The following is a 24870-nucleotide window of genomic DNA, read 5'->3' on the forward strand; positions in this document are numbered from 1 at the left end:
TTCCCTTCTTCCTTCACAGGTGTTAGACCTGCACCACAGTTTGAAGGCACGCCTGACTCCTCCTGCTCTCTCCCCTTCAGCCTACACAGGCATTTCCTCCCATCAATCTCTTGCACGTTAGATGGATAGGATTGTGTCCCACCCACCCCCGCCCCCGGCAAAAATGTGTGTGGGAATCCTAACCCCTATGCCTGTGGAGGTCATCCTGTTTGGAAATAGGGTTTTCTTTGTTATGTTATTTAGATCATACCCTAGTAGGGTGGGTTCTAAATCTAATAACTTCTGAGTTGTAAAAACGGCAAAATAGGCACAGAGGTGCCACACTTAGGGGGAAGGCAGACACCATGTGAGGACTGTTTACAAGCCAAGGAAAAAGGAATGCCTGAGGCTACCAACAAGGAAGAAATCAACACAGCCGAGAGAGACCCTGATGTGGACTTTTAGCCTTCAGAACTGTGAGAAAATACATTTCTGTTCTTTAAACCCACCCACTTGTGGTATTTCTGCTACAGCAGCAGTAGGATGATAAGACAGAGTCTAATCCTGTCTGGATGACAGCATCTCATACGACCTGGATGAGTACGAGTTAGCTGGTTACTTCTGTCTTTCCCGGGAGACTGTGAGCTCCCATCATCGGAGATGAGTCTGTCTTGAGCATCATTCCTGTGTGGAGCAAAGTTCCTGGCCTGAATAAATGAGCGATGGTTGAACAAATGCGCAAAGGGACTTCCATGAGCAGAGAAGGGGCAGAGAGATGAGGTCGAGAGCCGCTGGAGGAAGTGAGCTAGATCCTGGGCCTGGAGGGCAGGCACAGCCACCTGAGTGGAGGGGAGGAGCCTTCACGGAGGTTCAGCATTTGCTGAGGATCTGTGGCAGCTTGTACAGTAGTTAGACTCAGGAGACAGTTGTGGGTAAATATCACAGGGTGTCTCTGCCCTGCTAGGAGGGCTGACCAGATAGTTAGCGGGCAGGGTAGGGAGGCAGAGAGAGCAGATAAAAACCAGAAAGCGCTGCCTGGCCTGTCGTGGTTGCCTGAGCCCAAGGCCCTGACACAGTGCAGGCCCCATGGTGCCGGGAAGCCTGGGGCCCTGTGGATTCCTGTTAGATACCTTTGCGATGAGATCAGCAGCCAGAGCCAGAGCGAATTCCCTTCTGGGAGTTCCGGTTTCTCCTCTATACTGTGCATTCCCAACAGGGGTCTGGGTCTGGTTCCCACCACCACACTTCCCATGCAGATGAAATCTGGTTACAATTCCTGTCAAGGACAACCCTGATCCCGGAGGAGATCTACAGCATAAACAACTGGCCTCGGGCCATGGGGGTGGAGGGAGACCTGAGGAGTTGCTTGGGGCTCCCACAGCCACAGTGGTCAGGTGGGAGGGGGCTGAGAAGGCCTTTTCCACGGCTTGTGTACAGAGCAGGACCTGTGGTGCGTAGGGCAGGAGCCGAATGCAGGTGGAGGGCCCAGGAATGAAGGGCTGGCCCTCAGGGACATGGAGAAAGGGGATGCCTCGCACGTGGCCTCAGCTATGGCTCCAGCTGGTATGGCTGCTTCGTGTCCTGGCCCTACAGTGCTGCCTGGTCAACAAACAACATAGTTCACCTGCAGCCACCAGCCTGGGGCTGTGGGTTACAGGATCCCAGCTGGATAGCCTCAAACCCCAGCTGCCCCCCAGCTAGCTTATCTTCCAGCTGCCCCATTCCCTGCAGCGTTATCAGGGGGAATGAGAAGCTATCAGAGCTCAAACATCCACCCCGTGGGACAGGCTGCAGGTGCAAGGGGACCAACAGACCTTGGGCCCAGAGGTGACTTCAGCCCTGGACGGTTTAAAAGGCCCCGGACCTTCTCCCAGCCTCAGCCTGACCCTCTGCCAGCTGCAGCATGAGGGGACTACTGGTGCTGAGTGTACTGCTGGTGGCGGTCTTTGCCAAAGAGGACTTCGTGGGGTAGGGACGCAGAGAGGAGGGGATGCGCAACGGGAGATGGGAGGACTCGGCCTGCAGGGAATCTGGGGGAGACAAAGGGATAGACAGAAAAACAGACAGATGTGTAGGAACACAGCCAGCGAGGCATGGACAAGCACCACCCTGGAGGGCAGGCTGACCAGGTCCTCCCAGGGCAGAGTCCCGAGTCCTGGAGAAATTAGATGCTCTGAGGGGGCAGTTTCAGGAGCAGTGGATGGAGGAGGCCTGGGCTGACTTTGGAGAGAGAAATAGAGTCTAAACTGGCATGGGGATGGCAGTGTCCTAAAGGTTCCCCAGAGGGGGAGAGGAGGAGTGAGGGAACCCAGGCCCCTGGTTGCTAAGAACCCGGGCTGGGTACTCAGCTCGGTTTCGGGGCTGCCCGCCTCCCTTCCGCCACTGTGGAGGGTGTGGCCGCCAGGGGCTGCCTGATGCTCAGCCCCCACCCGCCCTGCCCAGGCACCAGGTGCTCCGAATCTCTGTGGTCAATGAGGCCGAGATACAGAAGGTGAAGGAGCTGGAGGAGCTGGAACACCTGCAGGTAGAGGGAGAGGAAAAGGCTTCCGAGACTCAGGATCCCTTTCAGGCCCACCTCTCCCTGGGCTGACCTCTCCCCGCCTCCCGGGCAGGAGACAGAGGGCCGGTCCCCGTTAGGACGTGATTGAAAACCCCAGTTCCAGAATCTTGCTGCCCCGGGGGCATCCGAGCAAACCACCAGGACCCCGCCCGGCACCGCCTTCTCCCTCACTGTCCCATAGCCCTCTGCTCTGCTTCCTGGCCATTTCCCTGACCACACCGGACTCTGTCCCGTCCCCAGGTGTCCCCTTCCCTCTCTGCCCTGTCATCCCCCACCCCACCCTCACCCTCAGTTATGTGGGATGTTCTGGCACCACCCCCTCCAGGCTGGTCCTCCCCCCCCCACCCCCGCTCCCCTGTGACAGTGCCCCTCTCCTTACAGCTGGACTTCTGGCGAGGTCCGACCCGGCCTGGCTCCCCCATCGACGTCCGTGTGCCGTTCCCCAGCCTGCAGCCCGTCAAGGTCTTCCTGGAGAGCCATGGGATCGAGTACTTTGCCATGATCGAGGATGTGCAGTCGCTGCTGGACAAAGAGCAGGAGGAGATGTTTGCCTTCCAGGGCCGGGCCGGCTCCACTGACTCCTTTAACTATGCCACCTACCACACCCTGGAGGAGGTGAGGCACCCCGGCTGTGCCCCCAGGCAGCAGGCTCCTCCTTATGGCTGGCAGCACTCGGGCAAGAGCAGGGCTGGCCTGGGCGTGTGTGGCCCCGGTCGTGGCGCCTCTGCCTCTCAGGGCCCAGAGCAGGCCGGGATAACGGAGCTGCTAGGGGAGGCGTCTGCGTCCCTGGAAGCCATTAAGGCCATCCTGCCCCCCTCTCCCGTCTCAGATCTACAACTTCATAGACTTGCTGGTGGCTGAGAACCCACAGCTTGTCAGCAAGATCCAGATCGGCAACTCCTATGAAGGTCGTCCCATTTACGTGCTGAAGGTAACCTGGGGACATGTGGGCACCCACCTGTGCACCCACATAGGGGTGTGGACTCCCATGGGTAAGCCCAATCACAGGGACACACCGCCGTATGGACTGCCCATGCAGACTTTTTGGAAGGTCTGAATTTCCATGCTGGTCTAGGTGTGCACACACCCATCAAGTGTCACATTATGGAAGGCATTGTGGGGTCTAGGCCATCCAGATAAAATGTTATGTTGGTGACTGTCTTAGTTATCTAGTGCTGCTTATAACAAGAATACCACAAGTGGGTGGCTTTAATAAACAGAAATTTATTTTCTCACAGTTTAGGAAGTTAGAAGACTCAATTCAGGGCGCCAGCACTAGGGGAAGCCTTTCTCTGTCTGTTGGCTCTGAGGAAGGTCCTTGTCTCTTTTCAGCTTCTGTTTCTTGGTTCCTTGGAGATCTCATGTGGCCTGGCATCTATCTTTCTCCATCTCTGCTTGCTGGCTCAGTTGCTTGCCCAGTCATCTCTTTTTATATCTCAAAAGAGATTGACTTAAGACACACCCTGCACTAATACTTCCTCATTAACATAACAAAGAAAACCCATTCCATTTATAAATGAGATTATAAACCCAAATGGGATCATAAACACAGGCATACCAAAAAAACTCAAACCTGTTGCCGTCAAGTTGATTCCGACTCATCGACCCTACAGGATAGAGTAGAACTGCCCCATAGGGTTTCCGAAGCGTGTAGTTTTTACAGAAGCAGACTGTCACATCTTTCTCCCATGGAGCAGCTGGTGGGTTCGAACCACCGATCTTTAGGTTAGAAGCTGAGCACTTAACCACTGCACCACCAGGGCTCCCTAAACAGGCATAGGGATTAGTATTTACAATGCATATTTTTGGGGGACACAATTCAATCTCTGACAGTGACCTCTCACAGAGAACTCTGTATGGGCAGTGGGGTAGGGTGGGCCTGGAAGTCAGGTGGAGCTATATTCGTCCCAAGTTAGGCTGAGGGCAGCACCCTGTCCAGACCCAGCCCCACGTCCCACCTAGTGATGGTCTCACAAAGCAGCAGTCTCTGCGTGAGATCCACAGAGATCAGGTGGCCCCTACCTGAGGCTGAGTTCCCTTCAGAGAGGTGAGGCGAGTCCCTGGCTGTGAAGGCAGGGCTGATCCCTGTTAGGAAATGACTTAACCCCCCCAGTTTCAGAACCTTGCTGCCCTTGGTTATCAGAGCAAAGCCCTTGCTAACCATTGCCTTGCCTCTTCTCCTCCAGTTCAGCACTGGTGGAAGCAACCGTCCCTCCGTCTGGATTGACACAGGCATCCATTCCCGGGAGTGGGTCACCCAGGCGAGCGGGGTCTGGTTTGCAAAGAAGGTAAGTCTGGGGAGGTGAGGAGGATGCTGGCCTGGGGGGCATTGGCATCCAAGGCCCATAGAAGCCCTGGCCTCTCCTTTCCCACGCAGAAGCAGTGACCACAGAGAGAGGGCTTCAGGGCAGTGTCCATTGCCCTAGCTCGGCAGATGCCTGGCCTAGCCCACTCTGCCCCTCTGCCCCTCTGACCCCACCAGATCACACAGGACTATGGCCAGGATGAAGCTTTCACAGACTTCCTTAACAACGTAGACATCTTCCTGGAGATCGTCACCAACCCTGATGGTTTTGCCTTCACTCATAGCCAGGTGCAGGCCTTTTCCTGTTCTTGGGGAAACTAGGGTAGGCCTCTGAGTCCCACAGACGACCCACCCCCAATCCCAATTCCCAGAGGTCAAGGGAAGGACAAACAGACCCTCCCCTTGACCAGGGTTTCTCAACCTCCCACCACTGGTATTCTGGGCTGTATAATTCTGTGTTGTGGGGGTTATCCTGTGCATTGAAGAATATTTAGCAGCATCCTGACCTCCACCCACTAGATGACAGTAGCACCCCCAAGTGACAACCTGAAATGTCTTCAGACATTGTCAGATGCCCCCGGGAGAGGGGCAAAATCATCCCTGGTTGATCTTAGACCTTGCCTTCCTGGGACTACTTTTATTTTGACAGTGAATATACCAGCCTGCCATTCAAACTGGGGGGGGGGGGAGGGGAGTACTTCATGCCCTTTTCACTCCGCTGGGTGGACCCTTGGCCCAATGCCATCCCACTGTCTACTCTCCTAAGACTGAGAGCACCCTCTATGAATCCTCCTCCCTGCCTACCAGTTGAAAGTAGTTTCTGATCCCATGCTGTGAGCACCCAAGCTCCAGATCTGGGCACTTGGTGTTGATTGTGGCCCCCTGCAAGGTGCCTCCTGACCTCTCCTAGCCCACACTGCGCTCTGCAGACCCAAGCCCCAGGGTAGCACGGTGCTGGATGCATAGCTGACACTCATCCTTTTTGCTTCTGCAGAATCGCATGTGGCGCAAGACGCGATCCAAGACTTCCAGCTTACTCTGTGTGGGGGTGGATCCCAACAGGAACTGGGACGCTGGCTTTGGGCGTAAGGCCCTGTGTGATCTGGGGAGCAGATATGGGACAACCCAGAATGGCTTCTTACCCCTGTCCTGTTACCCCCAGCACCTCCCTGGCCCAGCAGTGAGGGGAGGGTGAGGGGACGTCAGATCTGCCCCTGAGGGCTCTTAGGGAGAAGGCTGCCCTCTGAGAGGCAGTTGTTCCTTGTCTGAAAGCCTAGCTAGGGTTTTTCTAGCTTAATGTCAACTCGTTCCTCCTCGGCCACTTCGTTGCAAGAACCACTTGGTTGAGGGGCTGACCTCACCTCTCTGGGCATGGCCATCCACTCTGCCCAAGCACTGCAGGGAGGGAGGCAGGCCCCAGGTTACAGGAGGCCTCTGGCCTTCCTTAATCACAGCCCTCCCGAATCACACCCACCCCAATTCCACACCAGGAACGGGAAGCGTGGAAGCTGCCATGGGGTGTGGGGAATGCTGACAGCCCCTCCCCCTCCCACAGTGGCTGGAGCCAGCAGCAGCCCCTGCTCAGAGACCTACCGTGGCAAGTACGCCAATTCTGAAGTGGAGGTCAAGTCCATCGTGGACTTCGTGAAGGCCCACGGGAACATCAAGGCCTTCATTTCCATCCATAGCTACTCCCAGCTCCTCCTCTATCCCTACGGCTACACGACAGAGCCAGCTAAAGACCAGAGCGAGCTGGTAGGTGCTGCCCCGCCCCTCGCTGGCACCTACGGTACAAGCACCTACGGAGTACAGAGGACCTCCTCCTTCCATGGGCCCCTGATGGCTTGGGAAAGTGAGGCACAAAGTGGTTGAGTTACCACTGTTACACTGAAGAGCAAGGGGCTGGGCTAAACTTTGAACTTGCAGTGTTGCCCTTGGAGCAGAGAAGTGCTGGCCAGACACATGCAGGGCTAGAAGGCCCTGAGCTCCCTTCTGGGGCCTGTTGTCTGCGGGCTGCCTGCTCTGGGTCACTCTGCCAGTGACCAGCCCCCAGTATACCTGGTCATGACAAGCGGCCTTGCCTGGCATTTTCTCCAGGATCAGCTGGCCAAGTCTGCGGTGACTGCCCTGACTTCTCTGTATGGGACCCAGTACAAGTATGGCAGCATCATCGATACAATTTGTAAGTGGCTGTGTGGTCTTTCCTGGTGGCCCAGGGAGGAACCTCAGCTGGCTTTTCCTGTCCAAGGGGAGTGTCCCTCCTGGGAGGACGTGGCCAAGGGTGCCCAGATCTGTGAGTGTGGGCGAGGAAAATGGCACCCTGGCAGTGGCTCGGTGGTTTGGAGGGCTGAGCAGTGCCTCTTCCTGACGTGGGCTCGGCCTTCCTTGGCACTTTCTTTCAGACAAATACATGAGTTCCTCTGCAAATTCTTCTCCCTTGTTTTGGGGGTAGGTCTAGCTTCATGCATGGATGGAGTGGATAGTTCTGCTGGGACTTGTATATCACAAGGAAATTCCACTAAAAAAAAAAAAAAAACTCCTCCTCTAACGCCCTTCAATTAGAGCATGTCGTTAATTGCCTCAAGTCAATCACGACTCGTGGTGATTCTGTGTGTGTAGAGTAGAACTGTGCTTTATAGGGCTTTCAAGGCTGTGACCTTTTGGAAGCAGATCCCCAGGCCTGTTTTCCAAGGTGATCTCTGGGTGCGTTTGAACCGCCAATCTTTTGGCTAGTAGTCCAGCACTTAACCACTTGCACCACCCAGTCGCCATAATTAAAGAACATACCCTATCATTTCCCAGGTTACTTAGAAATGCAATGCCCTGGGAGGGGTACTACGTGAAAGTGGAGTTAGCAACTGTCTATTGACTGCCTCTTCTGCCTCAGGCCCCGTTTTGCATGCTTGGGACATAGCTGTGCATGAAATAGCAAAGATCATGAAACCTACGTTCTAGCCACGGAGGCAGATGGTCACTATAAGGAAGTAAAGGATATGTTAGGTGATTTAAGTGCTAGGAGAAAAGAACTAGAGCTGGGTGAGCGATCAGGAACACAGGGGTTGGGTGGAGCGGGCAGGCTGCAGGGGAGGCGTCTCTGGGAGGTGAAGTCTGGGTACATGTTGCAGGGAATGAGGGTGGGAAGGTCCCCCCAGGCAGAGCACCAGCTAGAGCAAAGGCCCTACTGTGTGAGCGGCTGGTATGCTGCAGGAACAGCAAGGAGTACAGTGGGGCTGCAGTGAGTGAGGGCGGGGGTTGTGGTAGGAGACAGGGGCTTGGGGGCATAGCCTATAGGCCCCAAGGGATGGGAACAAGTGTGTCAGCTGACAGGAGGCGAGAGGACTGGAAGGTAGAAGCGGGGTTTCAGGGATGGCGGCCGGCTGCACACACCCCTCACATACCTCCTGACCCCAGTGCCTCAGTGTGGTGGGGGTGGGGTGCCATCTTACCTGATGATGGCCTTGCTTCTGGACCCCAGGCCTTCTTCGGAAATGGCTTTCTACACTGAGTCCAAAGGTTTTGCTTCATACCATGTTTCAAGTTAAACCCTGGCTCATATCCACCCTCCCTCTCACCTGCCCAATTCAACTGCAAATCTGAGAAGCTTCTGTCTAAAGAAAAAGAGCCTTTTTTTTAAAAAAAAAAAAAAAAAACAAATAATTTTCTACTCTCTCTTCCCCCAGCTCCTGGCCACTTTCTGTCTCTCTGCATTTGCCTTTCTAGATATTTCATATAAGTGAGATCATACAATATCTGTCCTTTTGTGTCTTCCTTCTGTCACTTAGCATGTTTTCAAGATTCATCCATGTTGTAGCATTTGTCAGGACTTCCTTTCTCTTTATGGCTGAGTAATACTCCATTGTATGGGTAGACCACATTTTGTGTATCCATTTATCTGTTGATGGGCACTTGGGTTGCTTCCACCTTTTGGCTGTTGAAGGGGCTTTTGCTTTAACTCTGGCCCTTTGTACTTTGCCCTGAAGACCCAAGCCACAGAAGAACAAACCTGGTTTGTTTTAGAGGCTTAACTAAAGTGGCTGTTGGATGGAGGCAGAAATTTTCTTGCATCCCATAATGAATAGGAGACTATTGCTGGTCAGCCTCTTTGGACCTCTTGGGCTTAGATCCTTCCGGAGTTTCTTGGGAGGTCAACAGCAGACACCTAGTAGACACTAGCTCCATGCTTTTGAGCATTAACTGGCTCATGTAAATGTTTCCAAAGCAGTTGACTCTTGCTCCTGCCTGTTCTCATCCTTGCCCCAGACCAAGCCAGTGGAAACACTATTGACTGGACCTACAACCAGGGCATCAAGTACTCCTTCACCTTTGAGCTCCGGGACACCGGGCGCTATGGCTTCCTGCTGCCAGCCTCAGAGATCATCCCCACTGCCCAGGAGACCTGGCTGGCACTTCGGGTCATCATGGATTATACCCGGAGCCACCCATACTGAGCTGGCCCATCAGCACCCTCCTCTTTCTCCTTTCCAGCCCCACCTAGGAAACCAAATAAATTCTGATAGCTCATGGAACAGAATCTTAGGTTTGCGTGTGGGACACACGTGATGTGTCTGCCTTTTCAAGGTGGGGCAGAAGTGATTGAGTTCCTGCAGCCTCACTGGAAATGTGTGGACGGTTGGATGAGATGACCCCTAAATTTCCCTGCATTTCAAGCTCCTGTGAAGTTGTATCCAAGTAGCATCTGTTTTAATTAGACCACCCCAAGCACATCTCCTCAGTTGGGTGGTTTGTTCATACCTTAATAGCAAGTAGCAGCGAGAGCTGCTAACCAGGTGGCGGGCACCCCATGGTGGCAAGGAATTCAGCTCGCACAATAGTCTAGCTAGTTGTATTCATTCACCTACAAAAGCAATAACCTAGAGTATGAAATATAAGCCTGGTGGCCACTGCTGTCCCAAAGAGATGTTTCAACCAAGTAAAGCAAACTTCTATAAAACAAAATATGGTCTCTCACTCCAGAACAAAACTGGAAGAAAACAAATGGGTTTAATTAAGTCATTTGCTGAAGATCAAGAACAAACACCAACCCCAGGACACTATTAATTGTAGTAGATCATGAAAACTTTGCCTTTAGGGGTGGAAATAGTTGACTTTCCATTTGTCACATCCCTTCCTGCATCTTCTGTACGCTGTCTCTGCTGCCTCTCCTGTTTCCACCTACCACCACTACCACTCCTTCCCATTCCCAGAATTTCTCACATGTAAGGCTTTTTTTTTTTTTTTTAAGTGTATTAAATGTTTTATTTTTTATTTATTTTATTGTACTTCAGGTGAAGGCTTACAGAACAAATAGTTTCTCATGAAACAGAAGTATACATGTTGTTTTATGACATTACACATAGCCAAACCAAAGAGACACCATTTCAAAAATTTCTACATGCACAGTTCAGTGACATTGACTACGCTCTTCGAATTGTGCTGTTATTCTCACTTAAGATGAAGGCTTACACAACAAAATAGTTTCTCATTGAACAGTTACTACATCATCAACACCCTCCACAGCTCCTAGAATCTGGCTTCCCTCCTTTGGTTTGGTGATATAACACTTGGTGGCTAGCACCACAGTACAGAGGGAATCCCAACTTTTTGCAAAGCATTATTATTCTATCTTTTGTTCCAAATCTCCTAAGCCGTGCCTGTGGGGCAGAGGTACTTCCGAAGCAGTCACTGGGGAAGTGGGTGGGGTGGATTGGTAGTTGCCCAAACAGGCATGCTGGGGGTGAGGATGGCCACCTCTCCCTGTACCAGCCAGGCCAGGCTTCTCCTTGTTTCCAGCTCCACCGACTCAAGAGTCTTCTTTACCACATAAAATGGCCTTCGGGTCAAAATGCTTCATTTTTTTAAGGAGCCCTGGGGAAATTTCATCTTGGAGTTTTATTTCAATATTGTTTTTGCTACAAAACATTTAAAGAAAAAGAATGAGGCTAATCATGCACATAACTAGATATGTAAGGTTTTTTTCCCCATACAAAATTGTATACATACACTGTTACGTGACTTTAATCGCTCTCCCCATTCTGCGACAGCACACTCCTCCTTTCCACACAATTCCCTATGTCCATTCAGCCGGCTCCTAACCCTCTCTGCCTTCCCATCTCACCTCCGGACAGAAGCTGCCCATTTAGTCTCTTATAGATACATAAATTTATGAGATAAGGTAAAATGGTGTTTTAATCTCTAAATACAGAAGGATGTTCTAAAGATTTTAAAACACTCCCTGCTAGTTATTTTTTGAAAAACTTGAAACACAAAATCTGTGTAACAAGGGAAGACAGAATAAATCCATTTTAACTGCTCAGTTGGGGCAAGTAGGGAGCTGATCATTCCGTCTTCTGTTTAATAAAGACCGATAAGAGAAAAATATTTAGGAAGACAATATATCATTTTACAAAATTGGATTACCTAGACCTCGGCAGTAGAAGTGCTTAACTGAAAACAAACTGTGCTCCCTAATAGCAGGGACCACATTGCTGGACATTCAATCTCTAAAACCATCAACTGTACTTGACATATGTTGTTGTTGTTGGGTGCTGTCAATTCCAACTCATAGCGACCCCATGTAACATGGGCAGAATTGCCCCATAGGGTTTTCTTGGCCGTAATCTTTACGGAAGCAGATCACCAGGTCTTTCTTCCACGGAGGTATTGGGTGGTTCAAACTGCCAACCTTTTGGTTAGCAGCCAAGAGCTTAACTATTTGCACCACCAGGGCTTCCGGACGTATACAGGTCCAATAAATATTTGTTGAATGAATGCTCTCTACTTTTCCTAATGAATTCATAAAGTTTATAATGTGTATACTGTAGGCTTGCTGGAAATACCCTTGCAAGTTATTTTGAATTCCTAGAAATGAAATTTAGAAAATAAGGCTCTGAGCAAGTAAGAGTCTTAAGAAAGCTGAAGACAAGGCATGAAGCACCAGAATGCACATTCTATGAAGGTGAGGATTATGTTGTTTTGTTCAATTAATCCCCACTTCTTGGCCAAGTGCTTGGCACAAAAGGGAAAAAAAAAAACCCAAACCTGCTGCCATTAGGTTGATTCTGACTCATAGCGAGCCTATAGGACAGAGTAGAACTGCCCCATAGGATTTCCAAGGAGCGTTTGGTGGATTCAAACTGCCGATCTTTTGGTTAGCAGCTGTAGCTCTTAACCACTACGCCACCAGGGTTTCCGCTTGGCATGGTGTAGGCATCTATTAAATGCTTGTTAAATGGAGACATGGGAGTTGTTATAACTTTTATTATTTTGATATTTTCAAGTGTGGGAATGGCTTTACATTTTGTTTGCAGCTATATATTTTTACATATTTACGGGTAAAAATCTTTTAATTTATAAATACAAACGTAAGGCTAAAAGACAAACAATAATTTTGGACAATACTGCAACATATATGAAAAAGTATTAGTAACCTTGAGGGGAAAAGAGCTCTCATACAGAAAGAGGGTTTTAAAAAGGACTAATATTTCAAACTGCCTTCAGTATGGATTCCACCTCAACATAAAGAAAACAAAAATCCTCACAACTGGACCAATAAGCAACATCATGATAAACGGAGAAAAGACTGAAGTTGTCAACGATGTCATTTTACTTGGATCCACAATCAACACCCATGGAAGCAGCAGTCAGGAAATCAAAAGACGCATCGCATTGGGCGAATCTCCTGCAAAAAAGACCTCTTTAAAGTGTTAAAAAGCAAAGATATCACTTTAAGGACTAAGGTGTGACTGACCCAAGCCATGGTGTTTTCAATCGCCTCATATGCACGCGAAAGCTGGGCAATGAATAAGGAAGACCCAAGAGGAACTGATGCCTTTGAATTATGGTGTTGGCGAAGAGTGTTGAATATACCATGGAATGCCAAAAGAAAGAACAAGTCTGTCTTGGAAGAAGTACAGTCAGAATGCTTCTTAGAAGTGAGGATGGCAAGACTTCAACTCATATATTTTGGACATGTTATCAGGAGGGATCAGTCCCTGGAGGAGGGTATCATGCTTGGTAGAGGGTCAGCGAAAAAGAGGAAGACCCTCAGTGAGATGATTGACATAGTGGCTGCAACAATGGGCTCAAGTGTATCAATGATCATGAGGATGGCACAGGACCAGGCAGTGTTTCGTTCTGTTGTACACAGGGTCGCTGAATCAGAACCGGTTTGACGGCACCTAACATTTCAAAAGAAAAAGAGGCAACTTCCAAAAGAAGAAAAACAAAAAGCCAGCAAATGTATGAAAACTTCTCCTCCGAGTGATTTCTTGTACATGAAAGAAAAACAAACATATCCTTTCTCTCCCATTAGACTGGCAAAGAATAAAAAGACGGATGACTCGGTGTTATCGAGGGTGTGAAGAAATAAGCACTGTCATATACTGCTGGTGGCAGCAGAAATTTGCACCGCCTTTCCGGGGGGTGATTTGGCAATATAAATCAACATTTTAAATGTATTGCTTCTTTGCTGCAGAAAATCCACTTGCAAGAATTTATTTTATGGAAGTATTTGGACAAATTCAAAAATACATATGTGTAAGACTATTCGTAATAGTAAAAATACCTAAGTATCAGTATAGAAGTGGTTAAAATAAATTATGACATATTCACACAATGGAATATCATGAAGCTATTAAGGTCTGTGTTGACATGGAAAAATGTTCACAATATACTAAGTAAGTGAAAGAAGCTGGCTGCAGGATGGAAATGTTCTAAAATTGGATTGTGGTGATGGTTGCACAACTCCGTGAATTTACTAAAAGTCACTGAATTGTATGCTTACAATGGGTGAACTTTATGGTACATGACTTATACCTCAATACAGCTGTTTAAAAAAAAAAACAACCTGGCTATAAAACAGTATGTTGAGTATGAATTTTGTTTTTGTTTAAAACACACTGCCTGGAAGGATATACCCCCAAATAATAATTGGGGTTACCTTGGCTAGTAGTAGTTTTTCTCTTTATACTTCCCTGAAATTTCTTACAGTAAGCCTATATCACTTTGATAATCAGAAAAAACAATAAAGCTATTTCAAACACACCAGCTAACCCACGTGTAAAGTTCCTTAATATCAACTTACTATCAATGTCAGACATCTAAATGGCCACCTTAATTTTTGCCCAGTTTCTTTTTTATGTGTCTAAACTCATGTCTTCTATCCTGGCATCATATTTCACCACCTCCTCCCGAAGAATGCAGTTTGTTTTACCTTCAGAAAAACTAACACGCCACAGAGAGCTGGAAGCAGCACTGTTACTACAAAGAAGAGGGGTTACTCACGTCCCCATTTGGGGGGCCACTCTGTGAGCACTCTGCTGTAGTTTAGATGAAAACTCCAAGAGTCCTTTCTGCTCCCATTTACTTCATAGCCATCTCGGGAACTGACTGTGCTACTGCTCACTCTCTGGGGCCTTTAGAAAAATCTTTATTTTTAAAAGAACTCCTTTTATTTTTTCCTTAGACCATTCTATACGGTTCTCAATGTGACCTGTGGCCCACTGGTGGTCCGTGAGAGTCCTTCGGGTGGTCTCTCGAATTAACATTCAGATACGTGTGTCTAGCTTTTTGGCGTTGGCCTGAAGTTAAAATGGAAATGTCACTGAATCCAATCCAGATATGACCTCACTGGTACCTGATTCAGTACAGGGCTGTTCGTCATCACGGCAATTGTTTTACAAGGGCAAGTGGGCCCAGGTGGATTGGAAGCCGCACAGGGCCTCTTGCTCCAAGGACTACAGAAACAGCACTCTGTGAACACATCGTGACCTAGATGCTACTTAGCGGAAACTGACATGACCAACCATAACACTCAAATGGGCCAGATCAAGAAGGAGCTCTGGAAAAAGCACAGAGCACCCGTCATATCCGAAAAACTGTCAAAGGGTAATGAATTCTCCCAAAGCTCTCAGGATCTGCAATAATTTGGCAACTCAAACCGTAAGCATCATCTAACAGCCCCAGGGACTGAGACTGCCAAATGTTTATTGCCAAACTAAAAGGAGAAAATTAAAAGTCTTCTGCTTAACCACAGTAATGGTGTTCAGCTACATTTCTAGAAGACTGTGATGGGATTTGGGCTCCACTAACAGGGACCGAGGCACAGAGGTTTGCCTGTTTCCTCCCATGAAACCCAGGCCGTGGCCACAGCCAATTCACACGATTTATGTTTCAGCGTAAATCAGAAACATCACCACACAGGAAATAAAAGATCAGACACAAATCATATCAATATGGTTTACTGAATGAATAGTTCAGCCTACTTTTTTTTTTCCTACACTCTAATTAAAAGTTTATAACTCTCGTCCTTAAGTTATACCTTATTGGGTGTCTATTAACACACAGAACAGACCTCAGAAACCCTGGAGCACCTTCAAGACTGGACACTGGACAGAGACAACGGAAATGTGGAAATACACGTTCCCACGAACAGATGTTTCAATCAGTGAGTTTACATTGCTTTTGTGCTGGCCAAGGAGGAAAGCTTTAAGTGGAATCCCAGGTGCCGAGGAGGGAAGGGGAACCAACCGCCAAGGGAGAGTTACATTTTTGTTAGTCAACTGGAGGCATCGCCAACGGAGAACATGGTGGAGCCCACCCCGAGTGGGGAGCAAAGGGCAGAGCAGCTGAAAGAGCATGGGCTGCAGCCACAGTTCTGTGCTGGGCCAGCTCAGCAACTCAGGGCGTTACCTAATTTCCACCCGAACTTCAGTTTCCTCATCTAAAAATTGGGGGTGCCTACCTCATAGAACTGAGAATTAAATACACTGAAACATAATAAAGCATCTAGAAACACTGCCCAGCACACAGTAAGCCAAAAACAAAAACCAAACCCGTTGCCGTCGAGTCAATTCCCATTCATAGCGATCCTATAGGACAGAGTAGAACTGCCCCGTAGAGTTTCCAAGGAGTGGCTGGTGGATTCAAACTGCCGACCTTTTGGTGAGCAGCTGTAGCTCGCTGCAGCTCTTAACCACTGTGCCACCAGGGCTCCATGTAGTAAACACTACTCTGTAAATGTTCACTAGTATTACTGTCTGGAAAGCTTCAAGATTTGAAACAGAAAAGTAACCCACTCTCAGATGGAGATGCTGTGCAATGTGTATTTGTTGAATTTTGAAGGCTACTTTGAGCCTGAGGGCATTGTGAAAATAGGCCTGGCAGACTGCAGACAAGGCAGGCCGCTAACAATGCCCCAACAGCTCTCTGGGCGCCTCCTGCAGAGAGTGACCTTAAGCTCTCAGGGTTGTGAATGCCCCCCTACAGAAGCAGGGGACAAAAGATAATGAGCTTTCCCAGTCCCCAGAGAGGCTGGCCAGTGTGGAGCAGTGACCACAATGGGCCTCCCATGCTGGACTTCAATCTGTCTGTATAAGTAAATGAGTCCCAGGTTCAACTCCTTTCCTCACAGACACTTTCCAAGGGCCACGGTAACAGGGTCGGTGATTTCCACCCCTGGGAGCTTAGAGTCAAAATTATTCCAAACAGGAGACGCATTTACATCCTCTAAAAAACGGAGCCCACCAGCCAATAGCATTTAATAAATAAGCTCTGTTGTCTGTGCATTTTACCAGGTGCCGCGGGGACGTTACACCGGCCAAGAGAATTTGCTCCTACATCCGGAACAAAGGGAATCAGCATGGGAGAGTGAGACATAAGGGGATCGTGGGGCGACACGCACAGTTTTGTAAACACACACAACATCATGCACTGTATCCTGTTTTGTCAGAACTCAAGGCTAATAAATTTCCCCCAGTACATATTTAATGTGATAACTGACCTATGCACCAATTTAAGGACACCATAATAAGAATTTCAATAATTACTACAATTCCAGGAAAGCATTACTACTCAAATGTATTCTGAATACTTGGAAGCACAGCGTGTCTTGTTTATTGCCTTTGTATGAAAAATAAATTGGCTTATTAAAAAATTAATTGAAACGCATATATGCACTCAACATGCCCACATAATTAAACTGATGAATTACAATCCACGTTTCTGATGTTTCCTGGGGAAAAAAATGTATTATGGGAGTTACATCTTTGAAAGAATTGTGTAAAAAAAAAAAAAAAAAAACATTAAAGACACTAAGAACATTTTGGAACTGGAGAAAAGAAAGGTGAATGACTACCTCCACTGCGGCGCAAGTAGGGGGTCCTGGATGTAAGCCCACTCGGACAGAAATTAATTACCCCCTCAGAAAGTCAGATAATGTAAAAGACAGAATCCATAACCAATATACAACAGAAAAAAAAAAAAACACACAAGAAAAGTCATCTACGTATTTCTTCCCAGGCTAAGATTCTGATATCACTTATATTCCACGAGGGAACTAGAGAAAAGAAGGTTTTTATTTTGTTCTGTTTTCTTGGTGAGTAGCCTAAAATCTTGAGAATTTTTGTATAATCTAAATAACAGCACGGGGAAAATCCCTGAGCAACTAATGGACACTATTTGTTCTCTTTTAATTCTGATTTATACCAAGTCCAACATGACTGTGTTGGTTCTGTGTTTTGTTTTGTTTTTTAACTAAAGGTAAAAAGTAAAATCTCTTTTAGGCCATTTGAATCATTCTATACCTTTCAACAGATTAAATCTGGCATTATTACAGCCCAGAACGTTCTTTTTGATTTTGAATAAGTAATAAACTTTTTCCTCCCTCCCCACTCCATCCCTTTTTTTCCTCTTTCCCTCCCTCCCGCCCTTCCTCCATCTCTTCCTACCTCCCTTCAATACATACCCCTTAAAAGCATTTAACTTATTGGTTAAAATCTTGGTCATCACTGTTGAGCTGGTAGTGCTGGAATTGTGCATCAGTATAGCCCCTTCTATCCAAGGGGTCACAAGTTCCCAGGCAGGGGCTGCTTGTCAACCCCAGAAACACTGACCAGAAAGGCATGGTACAGTGTGTTGAAGGTGGTAATGGTCCCCTCCTGAGCAGGAAAAGAAACCCAGGTCTTCCGACTAGAGAGCTAGTCAGGGAGGTCCCTCTCCCTAACTGGAATTATTTCCTGATCCACTTAGAGAAAGGGCATATCCCTTTCTGGGAGCTGCAGCAAAAAGAGGTGCTTTTTCAAATCACATCAGCTTCCTGTGGCTCCCCCAAATCACCTCAACAGAGAGGAAGAGAGAAATTGGCAGATTTCAGCAATATCAATAGCAAACAACACATTAATTACTATGTACTTTAATCTTCAACATTCATAATTGCACAAAATATCACTGATCATTTAAATAATACATGTCAATTAATCTAATGAAGAAACCAGTAAAGTCGAACATTAAAAGCAATACCTCAAGCATGTAAAAAATGTCTGCTAGCAACATTTAATAAGCAAAGTGCAGAGTCGAAAAAGGTCTTTTGTGGAGCAGTTCTTTAAAATCCTTACCAACAGGGCAAAAAGTACTACAGAGCCATACACAGAAATATCTTCAGCCTGCCCATTCAGGGAAATATGCAGCAGTGCTAATAGGTCTGGCTAAACTGACTTTCTACATATATACAGTAGTTTCTAACGGTTCTAGTGTTGTTTGGAGATGGAACACAGCATACGACCAGAGAGGAACTACCATTTACTTTCAAACTACAACTGAGAGAGGGAAGTCTAAACTCCTGACCAGTCAACTTGAAAATGGCATAACCAGAATTTTGGTACAGAGGAAAATATATTTTTCTTAAAAATGTGTATGTGTCAAAAATGACTGAAAAATCTTGTCTCTGCTGGGGGAAAGCCGAGTGTGGAAACATTTGCATTTTTCTATCTATGCTATAAAGAAAATAAAAAGCCAGAGCATTTTTGGCATCAGCAAACGGCTGAACTAAGTTCTCAGGCAATAAATTTATGGGGAAACATGACAGGCTCCTCATTAAAGCTATGTGTACGTTGGCTACGTTTTATACAAGATTCTTGAATCTTGTGGAAATTGGGCACGGCTTGACATCTGAACAATGTCCCTGGTTTGTGTGATTTCTAAAGCATTGGAAAATGTTGCACTTTGGAAATCAAGTAGAGGAGAAGAATAAACACATCCTAAAAGAGAAATGGGCTGAATCTGTTATTTTTCCATATGTCTCTACGAGATCTTTATTGCCTCTATTTCTCTGACAAACACAGCCCTCCTCCCCCCGTGTAGAAATACTGTGGCGCGTTCTTTCCCCCGGTGGCGAGAAAATAGTACCATTAGGGCAAATCTTACCCAGCAGCAGTAACCACCTAAGGATAGGCAATTTTCAGTTGGCTTTTCAGAAGCTGGTTGCCATGACAAAGAGCACAATTTATTCCTTAGTCCCTTATCGCAGCTACGGATCACAGACCATAAAAATTAACAAGGCTCTTTTCCTTTTCCTTATGATTTCAGAGTTCCTCATCCTTACCTGCAGCCTTTTGTTCCCCCAGTTAAATGGAATGAACGTCAGTCATTCGGCAATTCAATTAATGCTGATTCAAAATTCCGGCCCAAACCAGAATCTATAATCACAACCTCCTAATCACAGCTCAATCATGAGAATGAAAAGTAAGCAGAAAATTGCACTAATTACTCAATTAGACTAACACTGTATTTTTAAGCAAGGGTTGAAGGGGTTGTCGGCTCTGACAAAGAGCTGTGGGGTCGTCCTCGCCCAGTGCACCCACGATCGCCCCACTGAAGCTGACGTTTTCAAGTGGCTGGAGTTTCTACATAGCTAACAAGGATGAGTCTGAGCTGGGCAACGGGGATTTACAACTGGTCAACCCGCTGCAGCCAGGGACGCTCAATGGGCTTAGACCTGGTACAAAGGACAGGGCTTTCCCTGGAGGGTTCCTCCTGCCCTGTATTAGGGCAGCTAAGCACACCATCACCTTGACTGGCTCCAGGAAAACATCTAGTGAGGTGGAAGGCTCAGGAAGGGTGAGAGTTACTGTACAAAATCTTAAAAATTGAGCCGTGCTCACAGCCACGACAGAGCCTTCAGTGCGTTCTGGAAGAGATCTCCTGAGCAAGGGCCCATGGGCTGCCTAGACCTCAGAATGTCCACAGCACCGGGACGGCTTCCAAGGCCACTGTCGTGAAAGCCTGTTTGGAGAACCATTTGTAAAAGCAGAACAATGAGAGGAAAGGAAGGGTTGGGAAGAACACCCCAGCAGACGTGACTGACGTATTCACAAAACAATGTCGGGTATAGACCAAACACGCCGGACCTTATTAAACCAAATAAAAGCCTAAAAAGAGTAGACCTTTTTTTTTCCCTATTCCGTTTCAAAGATGTAAATATTCTGTAAACAATAGGGAGGGTACTGGAGCCTGTCAGGCCTTTGGGTTTGGTGGTTACCCGTCAAGATCCTTCCCACGTGGATGTGGGGAGAAGGTGGAGGCGGGAAGAGGGCAGAGGGCCTAGCACACAGGTCTTGGTCTTTCCTCAGAGCAGTTTCTCACAATGACCAACTTGGGAGGTGCTCAGGGGTTCTGAAAGGAGGGAAACATTTATTTGACTAAGAGAGACGGAGTCTTCACTTCCAGGGCTTGCTTTGCAGGGGGCCGCTGCCGAGGGACCGGGTGTTCGCGGGGCCAGCAGGAACCTTGGAGTCTCTTCCACCCTTGGAGTCTCTTCCAGAGGAGTTAGCTTGGTGCAGCCAGCCTGAGGGAATGAGAAAGCAGAGCTACAGAACATTCCAGGCACAATCTGCCAAGCATACTTTTAAGCTAATGAAGTCTTATTCTACAGCCACTTTTAAGCTAATGAAGTCCTATTCAGCATCTACTTTCAGCTAATGATGACCTACTCCTCATCCTTCAGATCAGCTTGAAGGTGGGGAGGGGGGGTAGGGATAGAAGGAAACCCAAAACCAAACAAACCCATTGCTGTTCGAGTCGATTCTGACTCACAGCAACCCTATGGGACAGAGTAGAACCCACAGGGTTTCCAAGGAGCGGCTGGTGGATTCAAACTGCCAACCTTTTTGGTTAGCAGCCGAGCTCTTAACCACTGCACCACCAGGGCTCCTGAAGGAAACCCAAACAGCTTATTTTTTCCTTCTTCATTATCTCCAACCAACCTGTCTGTCCTTCCTTCCTTCCTTCCTTCCTTCCCTGGTAGAGACGATAATGAAGAGTCAGGTGGGAAAACAAACCACAAGGGCATTCCAAAGTGGCTTACAAGTGCCCAGAAGCAGCAGAAAGAAATAAACTTTTCAAGAAGGAATTGGGGTGCCTGTGCTTAATTTCTCAACTGTGCCTGAGATATACACTTTATTTGACTGATAAACTCTCTTCTCTTTCTATGTCTGTGCTCAACGCCTAAACCTTGCCACTATTTCGGATCACCTCCACCCCCCACAGTACCTACACCACACACACACACACAGACAGACACACACACGTGCCCCAAGGATCTGAATATATTATAAGAGATCAACTTTTTCATGTGACTTGATGAGGTGGTGTTCAAAGCTGAAAATCTCAAGTTCCAACAAAAACATTATCTCTGAAGGTCAAAATATCTTACTAGGATTTTCTGCAGGACCCTGCTCCTCTTCCAGGTAATATTTTATCTTTTTTAAGTCTTCTGGAGTAAATCTCCATTTATTCTCAGCTGGTGGGGGCGGCACTTTGGGGCTGGATCTCTTTCGGGCTGAACCAGGAGGAAGGGCCTGCTGGCAGGAAGCTGGCAGGGAACCAGTGATCAGTCCTTCTGGAAATTTCTGAGCTAAGACTTTTAGACCTAGGTGCAGATCATCAGAAAAAGCAGCGTTAGCATGGTACGGCCAAACCAAAATCTGGAAAGAATCCTGAATTTCTTCTAATCTCTGGTTACCAAGTAGAGGCCAACATTATAAGGACCTGACATTTTCTCAACTGCTTAACCATTAAGCAAACTGCACCAGAAAATGTCAGTTGTTGTGTGGGATTCTGAGAATGCCACAAAATCCTTTTGTTCAAGTCTTCCACGCTAAGGCTGTCTTACAGAACCCTAAACCAACGTCCTTATTTCAGGAATTAAATAATGTGCTGCTGGAGCTAATGGACGTCTCGCTTGACTCCTGATCCTTTCAGCCCGGGTGGTTTTCTCTCTTTCCAGAACACTAAATTTTGAGCACTGAACGGCAAGAGGGGTGGGGTTGGAGGGCTGGGATTCCAAATATCTTGTCTGTTCCGTCCCAAGAAGAATCAAACCCGGCTTACCTCCAGAAAGCATGAAGAGGTTCTCGAAGCCCCGCTCGCACATGGTGGTGGCCGCCTGGCTAGCCAGTCTCTCGTCATCGTCATATAGAATGATGATCTTGCCGTGGGCATTTTTCTAAGAGTCAGAGGAGTTAAGGTTCGACAGCATTGAGCTAATGCCCCTAGATGACAAGAAACTTCCTAGGAACAAAGGCTGAGTTCGGGGGACGTTGAATGACTGTCGTACCAGCAGCTATTGGGTTGTTTCCTGTCTTGGAAACCATACAAGCTGGTATTCTTTCCTTTTTAAACTAGTATTGCTATGGCCCAAGACAGCACTGTTTTACACCCATTAGCTCTTTCAACCTTACAATCTTGGAAAGCCTATTACAATCCCCACTTTACAGGAGAGGAAATAGAAAAACTCCAATGTCCAATGTGTCCACTGCAGCCTTATTTATAATAGCTAAAAAAAAAAAAGGAAACCATCTGAAAGTTCACCATAGAGGAACGGTTTAGCAAACTGTAGTAAATCTGAAGATGAGATATTATACAGCTTCAAAAATGGGGTTTACGAAGATTTTGTGTTAGCATGGGGAAATACACTATAATAGAAAGTAGAAAAAAGCAAGATACTAATTATATACACAGTATGATCTCAACTTTGTTAAGAAAATACATGGAAGGCAGTCTGGAATAAAATATACCAAAAATGTAATCAGAGTTGTTGCTCAACTGTGAGGTTATAGAAGATTCTAATCTCCTTTTTTATATTTTTTAGTATTTAAATAATTTTCTACTTGTATAATTTTTATGAGCAGCAAAAAAATTAGAACTTTAAGAAAGAAAAAATTTTAAATAAAAAAAAAGATTTACTTCTTAAGTTTTACTTGGGAAAGCTCTCTAGGAAGGAAAGCCTTGTGACTAACTCTCAACAGCTCACACACAACCTTTAACATAACGTCTTTTTGCCCAGTGTGGTATTGGTGTGGAAGTGTCTACCTTAATAGAATCAGAATTCTCAGCAACACCCAAGGATCCAAATTCTAAAATACGCGAAGCTGATTATTATCAAAGGCGCTTCACAGAGTTTTTTTTACCAGGCGTATGATCCGTGATAAGTTTGATTCTTACAGTTCTCATACCACCCAACTCCTCAGAATGCAACAAAGGATACATATTCAAGAATATCATTTGAATAAGGGTTCATTGTTCTAGACAGAGTTGCAATTGGATAACTGTAAGCTGCGAAGAGAAGAAAAAGCTTAGGAAGTCTGTAGCTCCCTTAGTACAACCTGGCCCCAATTTCCAGCTGATATAAGATCTACCTAGGAGTTAAAAGATCGAAGTTGAGCTAAACGAACACATTTTCAAAACCATCAAGCCATAAACCAAACTACTTTTCTGAAAGAAAAGAAAGGACACGATGAACAAAATAGGCAGCTTCATTGTTCTGATCTTTAGCAACAGGGCCCCTGAGCCATCCAAGAACCTCACCAGCCTCTCTCAGGGCACGATGGTAGAGCCAACTCTATAGCCCCCATAATGAATGGGTCCAGCTAACACATGGTTTCCTGAACTGTTGGCCACGGGATGTCTTTCTACCCACCTGGACTCAAGAACAGGCTCTGCTCTTAGGAGCGAGACACTATCAGGCCTTCTCTTTCTTACCTCCAACAATGTGGCACTGCTGGTAAGAGTCTCTATCTCGCACATCTAGCAGCAAGAAGGGACAGTCGGGATAAGGTTTGTCTTTGGTGTTGGGCTCTGCTTTCTTCACTAGCTCTTTGTCTAGATCCAGCTCCCCAACACCACTGATGACGCTGTGAATGAAAAAGTAGGTCAGCAGAAACTAGCCAGGGGCTGGCGGCTTAAAGGTCAAATGCATTCCATCAGAACAGTGAGATGAGTGCTCAATGTCCTCTGAAGGAAAAAGGAAAATGGATATAGTGTCTCAGTTCTGCCTCTGATTCCTATTCTATCACACTGGAGTCCAAACGGGAATCCAAGTGTCCAGACTCCCCTTCAGAGAAGGCATGTTAGGCCAGTAGGCCATTAGAGTGGCAGAGGGGACAGAAACTGTAGGGGACTACGCTGCCTCTAGCAACAAGGGCAGCGCTCAGAGAAAGAAAGAGGCGAGCAGTTAATCCAAGGGAACTTTGATGAGTGTAAGGAAGCAGAGCAAAAGGAGAGTGACTAAGGTTGATAAAAAACTCCATAGCAGTCGAGTCGATTCTGACTCACAGCAACCCTACAGCACAGAGTAGAACTGCCTCATAGGGTTTCCTAGGCTGTAATCTTTATGGGGAAACGCTGGTGGCATAGTGGTTAAGAGCTACGGCTGCCAACCAAAAAGTCAGCAGTTCAAACCCACCAGGCACTCCTTGGAAACTCTATGCGGCAGTTCTACTCTGTCCTACAGGGTCACTATGAGTCAGAATCGACCTGATGGCAATAGGTGTGGGTTTTTTTGGTAATCTTTATAGGAGCAGATTGCCAGGTCTTTCTCCCACAGAGTGGCTGGTGGGTTTGGACTACCAACCTTTCAGTTTGCAGCCAAGTGCTTAATCACTGCACCACCAGGGCTCCTTAATAAAATTGGTAAGACAGGAAAAAGGTGTTTACCAGTGTGTTGTATGTAACATAAAGGAACAGTAACATTTTAATATATTTCATATACTTATACAATGGTCTTAGAGGGTCAGCGAAAAAGAGAAAGACCCTCAACGAGATGGATTGACACAGTGGCTGCAACAATGGGCTCAAACATAGCAACGATTGTGAGGATGGAGGAGGACCGGGCAGTGTTTCGTTCTGTTGTACAAAGGGTCACTATGAGTTGGAACCAACTCCATGACACCTACGAACAACAACATACAATGGT

At 47.0% G+C, this 24870-nt stretch overlaps 2 protein-coding genes across 2 annotated transcripts in view; one reads left to right on the top strand and one right to left on the bottom strand.

The window, feature by feature from the left end:
• The first annotated feature begins 1882 nt into the window (after window positions 1-1882).
• On the top strand, window positions 1883-9292 carry CPA1 (carboxypeptidase A1). The gene is made up of 10 exons (XM_004382677.1): window positions 1883-1947; window positions 2422-2503; window positions 2921-3154; window positions 3369-3470; window positions 4726-4827; window positions 5022-5132; window positions 5839-5929; window positions 6400-6599; window positions 6942-7026; window positions 9105-9292. The coding sequence occupies exons 1-10, from the start codon at window positions 1883-1885 to the stop codon at window positions 9290-9292; spliced, it is 1260 nt and encodes a 419-aa protein (XP_004382734.1).
• An 11043-nt stretch (window positions 9293-20335) lies between these two features.
• Window positions 20336-24870, bottom strand: part of CEP41 (centrosomal protein 41) — a 52039-nt gene continuing 47504 nt past the window's right edge. Inside the window, exons 7-11 of the mRNA XM_004382678.2 lie at window positions 23658-23809; window positions 23164-23231; window positions 22008-22122; window positions 21331-21546; window positions 20336-20463 (exon numbers count right to left, since the gene is read on the bottom strand). Coding sequence (XP_004382735.1) covers window positions 20336-20463; window positions 21331-21546; window positions 22008-22122; window positions 23164-23231; window positions 23658-23809 — 679 coding nt within the window. The remainder of the gene's footprint in view (window positions 20464-21330; window positions 21547-22007; window positions 22123-23163; window positions 23232-23657; window positions 23810-24870) is intronic.

This window comes from Trichechus manatus, unplaced genomic scaffold (genome assembly GCF_000243295.1).
Source record: "Trichechus manatus latirostris isolate Lorelei unplaced genomic scaffold, TriManLat1.0 scaffold00097, whole genome shotgun sequence".
Classification (NCBI taxonomy): domain Eukaryota; kingdom Metazoa; phylum Chordata; class Mammalia; order Sirenia; family Trichechidae; genus Trichechus; species Trichechus manatus.